We start from the raw sequence: 14,609 nt of genomic DNA on the forward strand, positions 1-14,609 counted from the left end.
TGTGTTTCAATAAAACCAGCTGAAGAAAGAACACGCCAGAGTTAATCGGACAAGGGCCTTGGACAGGCTTTTGGCTGGTTGCTCTCCGCTGTCTCCTCACAGCGTGTAAAACCTACTGACGTCTCTCACAGTGTGGTTCATTTCAGGGTTAAGTTTCAGGATTTAAAAATACCCAATAGTGAGCAACCTCACGGGGTCACAGAGCGTCAATCGTGACTACATCCCTCTTTAGTTTTTTCAAAAGGAGAAAAACTGACAACCCCCCAGCCTGCTGGGTATGAAATCTGTTTCAGTGTAACTTTACTTCCAGCATTATTGATACATTAAACGGTTTTGTGATTATTTCACCGTAGAATTCTTACATATTACCCCTTTAAGCCTGCGACAAACACCATAGTGAATAGATGGCAAAATGTAATTGCAATCTTGTGAAAATGCAGGTGTATGAATAAAGATGTTTATTTGAATTTACTGAATATCAAGACTCATGTGTTCACTACTCCTCTAAAAAAGGGGGTTAATTTTCCATTTAACCTTGACTGCTCTTTGAGAAGCTGTTTTTGAGTGTTTCAGGCTAATTATTTAACCTTTTGGTGACATTGAAAAATTTCTCACAAAACACCAACTTCCCATTCAAACGCTGCCTCAATAAAACCGTTGAAAATGGTAGCTGTTTGTTAAAATCCGGTCAAAGATGCCATGTTGACATCTCGTCCCAATTCAGTAACATCCTTCCTTTAATAAGACACTATTTCTTGTGTTCATTTTTTCCCATCACGTCTTATTAAAAAACAATTAAATTGCTTTTTCATTATGTAGAAATGTCAAGCCTTGCAAATAGGACTTGCGGCAGGGAGCTGATTGCAGCATTTGCCCCTGCACACTGAGACTTCACAGCACAGGAATAAACATTTCGCTGTTGCTTTGTCCTGTTTGCTTAATTAACCTGCCTTCCTGCTATCTCTCTGAACAAGAAGACAAGAGCAGCGGCAACCAGACAAGCTCTCACATCTGTCACTGAGACACACAATACAATTAAAAGTTAATACATGGCAACAAAAGCAAGAAAAGTACACTTTTACCCTTTCTTCTCTTTTCTCACCAGAGGGTTTGTTTACAGAAGCCTTTGAAGTCCCCCTACCCTCCCTGCCACCTCATGTTGGCTCCTTGCATTCCCTGACAACGTGATGCAGGTACACAATATTGAAGATGAACAGTGGTGACACCACAGAGGAGGCTGTCGCACAGGTGAAGTCACAAAATATTCATTTCAAATTGGATTTTCTCCTCCGTTCGCTATCTACTGAATTGTATTAGTGCACGGGGCTGAGAGTGGCGTGTGTTGAGGGAGGACCCGTTCGCTGTGCACCAGAAAGGAAAAAAAAAACAAACAATTGAATGCCTTGCAGAGGGACCCAATGCACATCAAATCAATTCCGGCAGGCGAGAGGAAACAGGCCCAGGTTGAGGACTCAATGACACCTCTGACAGAGATTATTCCCCTCCCCTCTAAGACGCGCTTCCACGTTTATAATCTTATTTAGTTTGGCAGCACAGGCAAATTATTGTGAAATACCAGAGATAGGTGTGACGAAAGGTGGATGAGATCAACAGAACAAGGAGTTCAAGTCTAACTTTTCAGAGGCAACTTTTGGGATCGTGGTCTCTTTATGTGACCCTTCTGTAAAACTGTTGCCACACACACATGATGTGTTATTATGACACCAAATCTCTGCTGGGGTGTCGCTCTGGGCTTATTCAACACTAAGCGTGACCACTTCTAATAGATTAGCCTCCATTAAACTTGATACCTTTTCACATATTGTTCATATAAGCTCTCAAATTTTAAATCAATGTGGTTGTGATACTTTCTCAGGTTTACATTTGAAACAATTTCCTCTGGAAAGGGTGAGCATGTGATTTAACATGGCAGTAAAAACATGTACCGTGCTTTTAACCCACCCCTTGGTTTTGTCTTGGTGTGTCGGATCGTGTGTCGGATCATAGTGTTTGTGATGAGGTCTCCCTATGGCGCCTCCTCTGGCCCGCAGATGTAATGAATTCCAGCCCAATAAGACTCTGAATGAACCACGGCAGGTTTGTCGGAGTAGAGTGATCGCATCCTTTATTTACACACCAGGTGACCCTAGATACAAGTAGGATCCAAAACCATGATCAGGAAATTTGACAGCAGGAAATAGGCTTCACCTCGTTGGTCACTTCTCAGAGCCATACTCACAGCCGCCAGGAGCAACTGGCTCCTGAGGCTTTCCCAATCAAAAAAAAAGCCTTCTGAATTGCAGTGAAGAACATTACATAGAGGTAGCCCCGCCCCTTAATCATCCTCTGTTTCTCCACCCGGAAGTGCGGCGGAAGTACGCCAGACAGGTAAGCGCCACCAAAACCAAATATGTGAGTTAACGTTTGTTTAACCATGAGACAGCGGGACGAGCACAAGTGCGAACACTTGTCGTGTCCTGCACAGAAGGAAGGGAGAGTGCCGATGATTTAACAGCTGTTTAGTGTAAACGGAACGGGAAGGTTACTGGCTGGTCGTGAATGTGTGTGCTAGGGTCACCCTTAACTGGAGGGATGGGTCTACCCCATCACAGTGTTGCAAGAGCAGATCTCAGTATATGCAAAAGAAAGAGCAAGACCTCACCACATACTTTACTTTTAAACTTAGTTTCTGCTGTTTAGATCACATTTACTTGACCAATAAACAGGTAAAAAAAACATTTCCTGTGTTAAAAAAAGAACCTAAAAACGCAGTCAGAAGAAAAACACAGGATGAACATACAAAAGATGTTTAAAGGTCAAAGAAGAGTTTGTTTCAAGATAATAGATTTGAAATGGAAAAGCATAGACTTCCTGACCTGGGTCTGAGGAATGGTCTGTGGAGACGTTTAGGAATCTCATGGTGTAAACCAGTCTCTTGTGAAGAAATGACTAAAGTGAAAGGTGGAGATTTGAGTCTACTGGCGAATCTATGTCCCAACTGTCATCTATGGTCATGGGCTTTGGGCAATTAAAAAACAAATGGAATGTAGCTGGGATTGGCTGACTTGGATTGGTGTCACTGCGTCTCCACATGGGTGGGATATGAGATGTTTATCAGAAGCATTTTTTCCCATATTCTACTCCTTGTTGCTCGCCCCGTAATCGGAAGGTTGCAGGTTCAAGCCCGCTCAAATTGTCTCTGTTGTTATGTCCTTGGGCAAGACACTTACACCCCCCCACCCCCGACCTTGCTGGTGGTGTTCGGGGGAACCGGTGGCACCAGTGCCAGTGCGCCCAAGGGCAGCTGTGGCCACATTGTAGCTCATCCCCACCAGCTGGTGAATGTGTAAATGACTGATTGTGTTGTAAAGCGCCTTGGGGGGTTCCAGGACTCTAGAAGGCGCTATATCAAATACAGGCATTTGAAATGCTCCTCATATACAGAAAGAAACCAATAAATTCAATATTTTGTCCCAAAAAGCAATAATGTTTCTTTCCATTGGGATGCTCCAGGGTGGAGCAAGGACAAAATGGAGGGGCTATATTAGTAGATTGGCTTTGGAACATCATGGAAATAATGTTAAGGTGTTGAAGAAGTAGATAAAGCGAAGGAAAGTCAGGGATTTTTGCTAGGGCTTCAGCAACCATGAGCCACATGGGGTAAGAAACCCAAAGCAAGATAATAGAACTTAATGAACTCTTGAGATAAAGTAGTATCTTGTTCCAGTTTCAAAAATATGGACATCTTGGAAGATTTGGAGTTATGCTTCTCTAATACCAGGGAGGTCACAATGAAAAAAACAAACTTTTGTGAAACATCTCTATCCAACACACATGCTGACTAACCTCCAGGATGAACACAGGAAGCTGGGTGAGCTCCTCCATCACCGTGGCGAGATACTCAGTCTGGCTGAAAACTGGCGCCTCATCGTTGCGGTTGACCACCTGAACCACCACCAACGTCTCGTTTTCCCACTTCCCGTCCGAAGCAACAAGCCGGAGCTCGTAGCGTTGCTCCATCTCATAGTCTAGAGGCTGAGCCACAAAGATAGTGCCCACCTCCGGCTCCACGTCGAACGTCCCCATGCTGTTTCCAGAGGTGATCTGGTAGCGCAGCTTTGCATTGGCACCTGGATAGAGGGAATGGAGTCATGGTTAGATCAAGCTGGTTTCGTTGTCATCAATCAACTTTTTGTTTTTAATATTTTCATTTAATTAATTTAGTCATTCATATCCCATTTTCTTTAAGAAGACCATCATCATCATCATCATCAACCTTTATTTATAAAGCACATTTAAACGGCGACAACGCTAAAGTGCTGTACAAGACAATACATCACCAAAATAGATAAAACAAATAAAAACTAGTAAAAAAACAAAAAACAAAAACAAAACAGGAAAGCTCAAGGGTTAAACAGTCTCAGCCGGGAAGGCCAGGGAATAGAAATATGTCTTCAAACGTTCTTTAAAAGTGGGAAGGGAGGGGGTAAGTCGGACCGTCAGGGGGAGTTGGTTCCAAAGTTTAGGCGCACAAACTGAAAAAGCCCGTTCACCACGGGCCATATAGCGGGCAGGAGGGACAAGCAGAAGTGCTGGTCAGAGGACCTCAGGGTTCGCGCTGGAACATAGGGACTCAAAAGATGTGCCAAATAGGAGGGGGCCGTTTCATGAATAGATTTGTAAACCAACAGGAGAATTTTGAACTTAATCCGAAACCGAACTGGAAGCCAGTGTAAACTTGCCAAAACAGGGGTGATATGCTGCCGTTGGTCTATGCCCGTCAGAAACCTTGCGGCAGCATTCCGTACCAATTGGAGGCGTACCACTGAAGAGAAGGGAATACCGTATAAAAAAGAATTGGCATAGTCCAGACGTGACGTTACAAAAGCTTGATCAACTGACTGAAGATCTTTTATGTTCAGGACAGATTTTAGTTTGGCCAGCCGGCGAAGACGAAAGAAACACAACCTGACTACCTGATTTTTCTGTGCATCCATTTTAAACAAAGCATCCAGAGTGACCCCCAAATTTGTAATTGTCGGCTTCACCAAAACTGACAATGAAGGGGGCAGAGATGGCTCCATAGCCTTAGGGGAGCAGGGGGCAAAGAAAATAGCCTCCAGTTTGGAGCTATTAAGATGGAGAAAATTAGCCGACAGCCAGGACCTGACTTCACTCAGGCAGTCAGTCAGTGGTTGCACAGGGTCAGCAGATTTTAGGGCCATAAAAAGCTGACAATCGTCAGCGTAGAGATGAAAATTTACCCGGAATTTTCTAAAAATGGCTGCCAAGGGTAAAAAATATAGATTAAAAAGAAGCAGACCTAAAACGGACCCCTGGGGAACCCCACAAAAAAGAGGTGCCACTCTAGAGGTGCAGTTCCCCAGGGCAACATTAAAACATCTGCCATTGAAATAGGAGCAAAACCACTCTAAAGCTCTTCCACGAATGCCAATTAACTGCTCCAGTCGCTTGAACCTGAGTTATCTCTTCAACAAAACGTTTTTGATGAAAATACCGCAGTTGAAGGCAGAAAATTCATATTTGATTTACTGGTGACAAACACACACGTGCACACACACATATGCACGGACTGATGACCCATATGGACAGCAGCAACAGAGAAGAAAACAAGTGCTTCTTCAACAGAGGGGCTCATCAGATGCTCTGTCCTTCACACACACACACACACACACACACACACACACACACACACACACACACACACACACACACACACACACACACACACACACACACACACACACACACACACACACACACACACACACACACACACACACACACACACACACACACACACACACACACACACACACACACACACACACACAAGATTGCATGAAATTAGATTCCTGGAGATATTACACGTTCCATGACCTTAATCTTACCTCTCCCTAACCTCACGATTAGACGTTTTGTCCCCCATAAAAAGTCGCCTCCTGATAATGCGACCATTTAAAGATTTAAGTCCCCACAAAATGAGGAATATAAATCCACACACTTATGGGATCTTTAAGCTCTTCTTGCTCTTTTCTCCTGAGGTGTTCTCTCTGGGTCTTCTGAGCACAACTGGAGAACTCTGCAATAATGAAAATTCGGAATGAATCCTGATTAGGTGTCAGAATCACCTGAACTGACACAAACGGAGCATCAGCTCCGCCCCAAGTGCCTCCAGATGTCTGCGTTACTCATTTCTAGCTGGAGGAGACTATCAACGTGCTCTAGCAGGTGAACACATGAACATAACATCCACTGCTAAAACTCACAGCCTTGCCTTCAGGCTCAGCTCCCCCTTCACCTCAATGCTCTTGTAGTACGTTTGCATTACTGCTGACTCCGTCTGTCAGCCTCTCACACACATTTACTCGTCACACCCAAGGTCCTTGAACAGCTTCAGCTGGGTAAGCGGCTTGGCTTCAAACTGGAAAGAATAACTGTAGGCTCTATAATGTCTTCTCCAAACCCTTCTTCATCCACTTACACCTATTTTGGGAAAACTGCAACAAGATTGTTGATGAATGGTGAGAAAATATTTTGTTCCTGATGAATTTTTACATAGGTGACACTTAAGGGTTCATTTATTAATGTTACTTAGTGCATAATTAAGCATTAATAAACTATTAAGTAAAGTAAACAACTGCTTAACCACATTATTTAATGCACCACTAAGCAGACCCACCCCTGGTCCTTTGTCCTAACCTTAAGGACACTTAATAGTTAACAATAACAGCGTTAATAATATGGTAAAATGGTAAATGGCTTGTATTTGATATAGCGTATTCTTGAGTCCTGGAACCTCCCAAAGTGCTTTAAAACACAATCAGTCATTCACCCATTCACACACACATTCACACGCTGGTGGGGAGCTACGATGTAGCCACAGCTGCCCTTGGGTGCACTGACAGAGGCGAGGCTGCTGACCACAGGCGCCATTGGTCCCTCCGGCCACCACCAGCAGGTAAGGGGGGTTAGATGTCGTGCCCAAAAAGTTTCTCCTTTTGTATCCTCTTTGTCCTTCTCTACCTGGCTTTAAGTCTTCATGGGCTTTTCTCATTCTCAGTCATCCCTCCAATATTTCTCCTTCATTTAATCTCTTTTCCTTTTACATATTTATCTTTCCGTCTCATTCTCCACTCCATCCCTGATTTAACTTCCTTTACTGGCCACTCCTCTTTCTTCCTGATGAAGTTAAAAACTCCTGCACTCACAAATTAAGTAAAAGCACACACGAACACATGCACGTCCGTGCATGGGACCCCCCCCCCCCCCCACACACACACACACACAGATGTATGTTCATAGCCCAGAGGCAGGTCTGTCTGGGTCCAGCTCGCTCTCTGTTTACCGGCACCAAGGAGACTTTAGGAGACAAACACCATCTGTGGAGACATGGAGGACTTTCACTACGATACCAGTGTGTGTGTGTGGGAGAGAGAGAAAGCAAAGTGCACCAGCCCATCAATGCCGCATGATCTACCGTGACACTCAGCGAGCAGCTCAGTGCGTGTAAATGGGAGTTTGTGTAAATGTGTGTAAGGGGAGCAGCTACAGCGGTTTTTTGCCTCCAGCGGCTTCCTTAATGATCAGTCTGGCCATATGGTTCTGCCCTCTTAACACACACACACACACACACACACACACACACACACACACACACACACACACACACACACACACACACACACACACACACACTAGGGAACAGGGTGAATTTGATTCACAGCCTAGGAGAAGACCCAAAATTCAGATTAAGGTCAGATCTCTGCTTCTCATGAGGTGGACTGGAGGGTAAAGTCGTCCCTGAGCGCTGACTGCAGGTCAAAACCCTAAAGGACTAAACTCATCACTGAAGGAAGTTTCATTCCATTTTTAAACTGCGTAAGAATATATGGCATGGGTTCTCACCTCATCTGGTTGAAACAGATCCCCACGCAATTACAACCTAAAATGACAAATTTTGTAAATTTGAACTATCTCTTTAGTTTTAACTTTCTACAAGGCGTGTTTGATTAAGTAAACACAATCCTGATGTGCATTATTCAACATAAATGAGGGTATAGACTATTCTGATTATGTTTTAGCTTCACTGGGCAAACAAGCGTCCGCACATGTTGTTTTTGTTTGTTTTCATGTGAGGTCAGCTTACGCAGCACGGGGGACTCTAACCTGCATCAGGGCTCATCTATCTTGCATGAGTCTGCAGCTCTCCACTGGGCTGACTGTTAATCCTAAACTGGCTGTGATTGGATGTCACTCTGTGTTGGCTCTTTGATGGACTTGTGACCACACTTCTTGTTCAATGTCAGCTGAAATAGACTCCGGCTCAACGCGGCCCTGAACAAGATAAAGTGGTTATGACAATAATATGCTTCCTCGTGTCAGACCTGTTAAAGGTCACTGAGAATACCAGAGAAGAGACACACTGATGGGAATACGAGGATGAATATCAATCCAAAACAGAACACATTTTCTCCATTTTTAAAGCAAACTATTCTCCTGAGGCATAATTAGTTTAGTTCCTGTGAAAATACTGTAGGTAGGCCCCATATGGAAAGTATGGGCAAATCACACAGGTCCCAACAGGTTTTGTCCAGTTTCCACGGGTACCCCAAGGGTTTCCCCACAAAAACTTTAACAGACCCATTTGGGTCCCTCTGAAACCCCGTGTACAGCCCGTTAAAAACTTTGTGGGCAAACCCTTGTAACACCACCATGGAAACAGCAGAAAAAAAACCTGTTAGGACCCATAGTGTTTGCTCATGTACAGTGATCCCTCGCTACTTCGCGGTTCGTTTATCGCGGATTCACGACTTCGCGGATTTTTTCTTTGGAGCCTTATTCAAGGGAAATTCGCCGATTCGCGGTATTTTTCACCGATTCGCGGCATTTTTCTATGCGAAATATCAAGAAATTCCTGTTTTTTTTCATGAATTTCATCATAAAATGCATTTTTTGTAATAAAACTATAGAAAAACCAAGTAAAAATTTTTTTTCATGTGTTTTACCCACAAAAAGAGAATGTGATCATACGATAATTCAATATAGTACTGTACTGTAAATATGGTGTCCTTTCTTCACGGATTTTTACCTATCGTGGCCAGGTCTGGAACGCGTCTACCCCGATAAACGAGGGATCACTGTATGCTCCATAAGGGGCCCACCTATGTATGTTAGTCAAAACAAAACTAAAAATGGTTGCTTTAAAACTGGTTTCAGTGATTCTTGAGGTAGAAACTTTACCAACTTCACCCTGGACAGCATTCTCCAGCCCTCTGCTGACCACAAACTGCATTTGTGGCACAGGTAGTTTCTCTAGTGGGGGGACTTTACCTGCTTTACGGCAATAGCTGCTACCAGTAGCTAGCAGATAGCGTTGTCAGCTCTGTCAATAATAAGCATTAAAAAAAGAAGAAAAGTAATTTTGGTGGAGCCTGGAAGTAAAAGTAAGAGAGTAATGTCTTTAAAGTCAAAGTAGGCTATGAAATTGTGGACTGATGGTGACCTGGCTTTGTTGCTACTGGATTTATAGGGAACATTTTACAATGAGGATCTTTGACTTCCTGGCCAATTTAGTATCATTTGGCTTCTGTTAGCATTAGCTTGTTGTTAGCACTAGCTACAGCTGGGTTGTTCATGAAAGTTGTAATTTTGCTTTAAACCAGTAGGAGGGAGAAGTGGGTAATCTCATTTAGTGTTGCTTTGAACTAGCTTCATAGCAGTAAAAGTACCAACAAATAGGCCTTCTGTAACTGCTGCACACATTTTACTAGGAAATAGAGGAACCTAAGAAGATTTAAAGTCAAATGACACCTGGAATAACGTATTATGCACACGTACAATATCAGTGTTCATTGTTTGAGCTCTGACCTCGTTGCTCTCTAAGCTCCCTGGTAAGCTTTCCTTCAGGTGCGACGATAATGATGCACAAAGTGCCTCATATCGGAGGCACTAAGCAGCGGGATGTCTCTCTGGTGAACTGTGTGACAGCAGGCATGCGGTGCAGGAATAAGGAACCTAATTACCCCCTCATGATCTGGAAGGTGTACAACTGAGATGCTTTATAGTCACTGCAGTGGACTTGGATCTGCAACCAGACCTTACTGTGTCTGTCGGGCTCATTTTGACCGACATAGCGAGCAATCTCCATGAGCTGCGTCTTTTCATCACTTCCATCATCAACGTTTGCAAGGTAACACCACTTCTGGTCAGCGTGACTTGACCAATCACTCCTTCTCTCAAATCCCTTATTATCACCCCGCCTCTCTGCTGCGGTAGGTGTTTGTTTGTGTTTACTAAACCCCGAGGCGACACTTAACTGAAACACTGAACTCAGCAGAACTGAAAAAAAGCCTCTTGATCTCATTACCAGACGCTCTTAGTTCGGCACATTTTCCACTAGAAGGACCAAATGGAGCCAGAAAACATGACGGGTGACAAAAGCCGCTGCATCTAATCAGCTTTATGACCAGGAGGGAGGTGAAGAGGGGTAATCTAACTCCACCCCTTGCGTTGCTTCCTCCTCACCTTTGATAATTGCAAGAAACACCAAGTCGAGCTGAAACGAGTGTAAGAGTTTTGTGTGTCGATGCGTGTGTTTCTCATGTAATTGTGTTTGTCGGATTTAGTTTAAACTGGGGCTGAAGGTCGGTGGTCCTTCAGCACCTGTCAGCTTCAACAACAAAGAGTGGTCATAATGTACAACACACACGCACGCACGCACACACACACACACACACACACACACACACACACACACACACACACACACACACACACTGATGAAGCCAAGGTGATGGGACAGCTAGATGATAAAACCTTCAATGCAGTTTACAGCTCATCAAATCTCCGTCTGCAGCTTTAACTCTTTCAGGAGTTTGGTACGTTGCCCTTGGCGACCTTACAGAAATCACTTGTATGGCTCAAAAGCATCATGTGCTGCATGCACATCAGAATCAGGGAGTCTACATGGGAAACAGGAATGCTTCTGGCCAAGTTACAAACTGGTTCATTGGTAAGACGGCCTTGCGTTTGACGAACTCACACATGCACATGGTTTCTCCGTGTGGTTTCAACCCCACTTCTTGTTTACAAGACGACCTGCAGCAATATTTTAGATGTAACACACCCAGAACTTTGGCCTCCATTGTCTAATAACAGTTCTGCAGAATTTTCTCAGATTCTTGTCAAGAAAACTTAACTTGATGAGCGTGAACGTCCTTCAAGAAGAAGAAGAAAATATCATTTCTATAGCGCCTCTCAAGATAAAAATCACGAGGCGCTTCACCCCGCTTAAACCCCTTAAAGTAGCTGGAACAGTGTCTGTTTCTCATGTGGAATGATGCATATTAATGATGTTGTTACGGGGCAGTCAGAATTGATGCAAAGACACATCTGCATTCATTCAAACATTTACGCCAGAGCTTTACGCTTTAGTGCTAGTTTTGTGATGAAAATAAAAACTTCCTGCTACCATAAGTCATGTGATCAAACACCATTATGCCCCAACGATTTGATATTCATGATATCTGAAAATCTGCTTTGCTCAAATTCTAGGATTTCTATGTAAAATAGCTTTTAGCACCCCCTAGTGTCCGTTTAGTAGAACTGAAAGCAACCCCCTCCGAGCCTTTCTACAGAAGATTCATCACTAAATTAAACAAATCTGCTGTGTTCATGTACTAAAACATGCAGGAAATGTGTTGGAAGCAGACTGCAGCTCCAAGAATTTCTGCTCCACTTTTTTCCCAAGTCCAGCAGGACAGACTGGCAACTCTAAAGTTGCAAATGCGGTATTCTGACCCCAATGGGGCTCTGAATGACATGTCATTAACCCTGTAAAGGGTCATTTTAGCACATACTGGCTCAAGAAAATGATTTAAAGATTTGAAAAAGTTGCAAAGGATACATATTAGCCCAGTGTTTGTCCAATTTTTTTCATTTTTCTCTTTAATCCTTTCAGATTTCCTTCAGGAAAATGCTCGGCATTAGATTAAAAGACGCCACGGGAGCAAAATACTGCTGATTTCTTCACAAATGCTTCTGTTTTATCGTTATCTGCTTTTTTTTTTTTTGTCTCACCAGAGATTTTCTTTGGTAATTAATAATCAACCCCCAGTTCCAGACCAGTTAGGTAAAGATAAGCTCAAATGCCCATTTAACCCCCACTTTTGCAGGGTAAGTGGGGGTGTTATTGGGATTAATTTAAACCTTAAATCTAATCCTTGCTGAGTCAGCACCGTGAGTATAAAGAAAGAAGTTTCTGTTTAGGATTAAACATGTTTTTGAAAATCTATCACTTATTCTCCAGAAATGTGTTATTTCCCCCTTTATTGTTTTAGGCTTCACCCAGCTGCTCTGGTGGTGGCATGATAAGTAACATAAATATTTATAAAATCTATCATTATGAATGCAGGATAATCCTGTTTTTACTTCATAAATGCAGTAAATTTCAGATTTATTTAAATATTCTCCTCCAGACACAAAAATCATCTGGGCCTTTTTTGTCTGCAGGAAAATCGACATTTTGTTGTTGCACAACAGGCATCATTAAAGACATGATTTAGCTGCCATTAAACCACAACTTGTCCTTTTGTTTCTAATTTATATAAACTTTACTCATATTTTTAATACATTTGCAGTTGTCTCTAGTCGGAATGAATGCCTTATAAGTCGTACTTGGTGGAAAAAGGTTTTGGTCCACCGGTTTCAGGAACTAGAAGTGAGCCAAATCCGAGTTGAGCTTCAGACGACAGCCATGTTTCCTGATACTTGGACATCTCGCCTCTGATTGGATAACAGCAATCTTCACTGACTGTTTGCTCTGCAACACTGATGTTTTATCTCTGATGTTTTATCTCTACAAATAACACAAGCCTGAATGAGTTCTGCTGTGTGGTGGAGTTGCTAATGCTAACGGTTAGCTTTTACTAGCTTCTACTAGCTGAGACCTTCTCTGCTGTTTCCTAGATGCTAAACCAACAATAGCCTTCTGTCAAGATGTGTGAGTCCATGAATGTTAAGTGACAGTGTGACGTAGATCTGTCAGGATTTTTACATCCTAGAGATTCACTATTGCAGGATTCAATTCAATTCATGTTCATTTATACAGCGCCAAATCACGACAAGAGCCGTCTCAAGGCATTTCACACAGTAAACATTCCAATACAGGTCAGTTCATTAAAGGGGCATTATGGAAGTTTGACAGCCAAAACATGTATATAAATAAAACATTTCTTCTTCATGCATTATCCTGCAATGCCCTGGTCCTGTAGAATGAGCCCTGACATTTTTACTGTGATTGCCTGTTTTTCTGTATAATTACAGAAAAAGAGCTGCTAGGGTCGAGCAGACTGCTTCATGTGCATTCACACTCAGGCATAGCCCTCCGAACCGTTCGTTTAACATTGTTTCAGCTGTCATCAAGAATATAATTGTTACAGATACAGATGACGTCATTGGTGGTTTAGCTCGCCTAGTAAGACGTCAGGCTGTCGTGCAGAAGACCCGGGTTTGATTCTGGATGTGAACATAGTTGTTTTAGATTTTCTTTTTTACATTAATGAGATTTTTTTACAGTAAGATGCCCAAATTTTTATTTGAGACTCGCCGAACGGCATTGAATTCACAGGTAAAAAAGATGTGGGTTCAACTTTCATTTTGGAACAATTTTTCAAGCAAGGGAAGGGAATAATCTGAGCATGCAGGAGGACTGACCCATCTTAAACCTTTGTCGGCTGTGCTGAAGAGAAAGGTACAGAGCCAAATTATTTCATTAGCTGCTTGTTCTCCTGTCCTCTGTCCTCCGGGCCACACACACACACGCGCACACACACACACACGCACACGCACGCACACACACACACACACACACACACACACACACACACACACACACACACACACACACACACACACACACACACACACACACACACAGGACTGTCTCAGCTGTTATTTTCGTTAAGGAGTGTGCACGTACAGCATGCGCGCCTCGTGCACGAGCCTCCTATTGAAGCTGCCGTTACGCTTTTGGCCTGAGGGGGCAATTGCAAGCATAAAAATTCAAAACTCCGTAAAGTCCCTTTAAGCCAATCAGTAAAAAGTTTCCTGTATAAGGAACCCTGCAGGTTGCATCATGTCACTGACTTCTATAACAGGAGATTGGTGTAGAAGACTTTTTTCACGTTAAGCCTGCCTGTGAAAATCAAATTGACCGATTATAATCAGAAATAAGATTTAAAACATATTTTTTCAGAGAAAGGGACTTTTAATTCAAATTTTCTGTTTAAACTTCACAGCCCTCACAATCATGAAACTGTTTCTCAGCCATGTTTTCTGTTTTCTGACTGAGGGAAAGAGGGTGAATAGATAACGGGCTGGATTATGTTCTTGGCCCTGCATATGCTATGATAAACGTCCTCTAAGGGAAGCTGCTTTTGGTCTTTTTTTGCATGAAAATATCCAACTATGACTAAAGGTTTTGGAAAAATTAACTTTCTGTTATCCATTCATCTTCTGAACCAGCTTGCAACACTTGTCCATGTGGGGTCGTGCCTGTCTCCAGTGGTCAATGGGCAATCAGGCGG

At 42.9% G+C, this 14,609-nt stretch overlaps 1 protein-coding gene across 1 annotated transcript in view; it reads right to left on the bottom strand.

The window, feature by feature from the left end:
• Positions 1-14,609, bottom strand: part of LOC107379285 (neural-cadherin) — a 161,279-nt gene that overhangs the window by 32,019 nt on the left and 114,651 nt on the right. Inside the window, exon 17 of the mRNA XM_054740960.2 lies at positions 3,847-4,130. Within this exon, the coding sequence (XP_054596935.2) occupies positions 3,847-4,130 (284 nt within the window). The remainder of the gene's footprint in view (positions 1-3,846; positions 4,131-14,609) is intronic.

This window comes from Nothobranchius furzeri, chromosome 5 (assembly GCF_043380555.1).
Source record: "Nothobranchius furzeri strain GRZ-AD chromosome 5, NfurGRZ-RIMD1, whole genome shotgun sequence".
Taxonomy (NCBI): domain Eukaryota; kingdom Metazoa; phylum Chordata; class Actinopteri; order Cyprinodontiformes; family Nothobranchiidae; genus Nothobranchius; species Nothobranchius furzeri.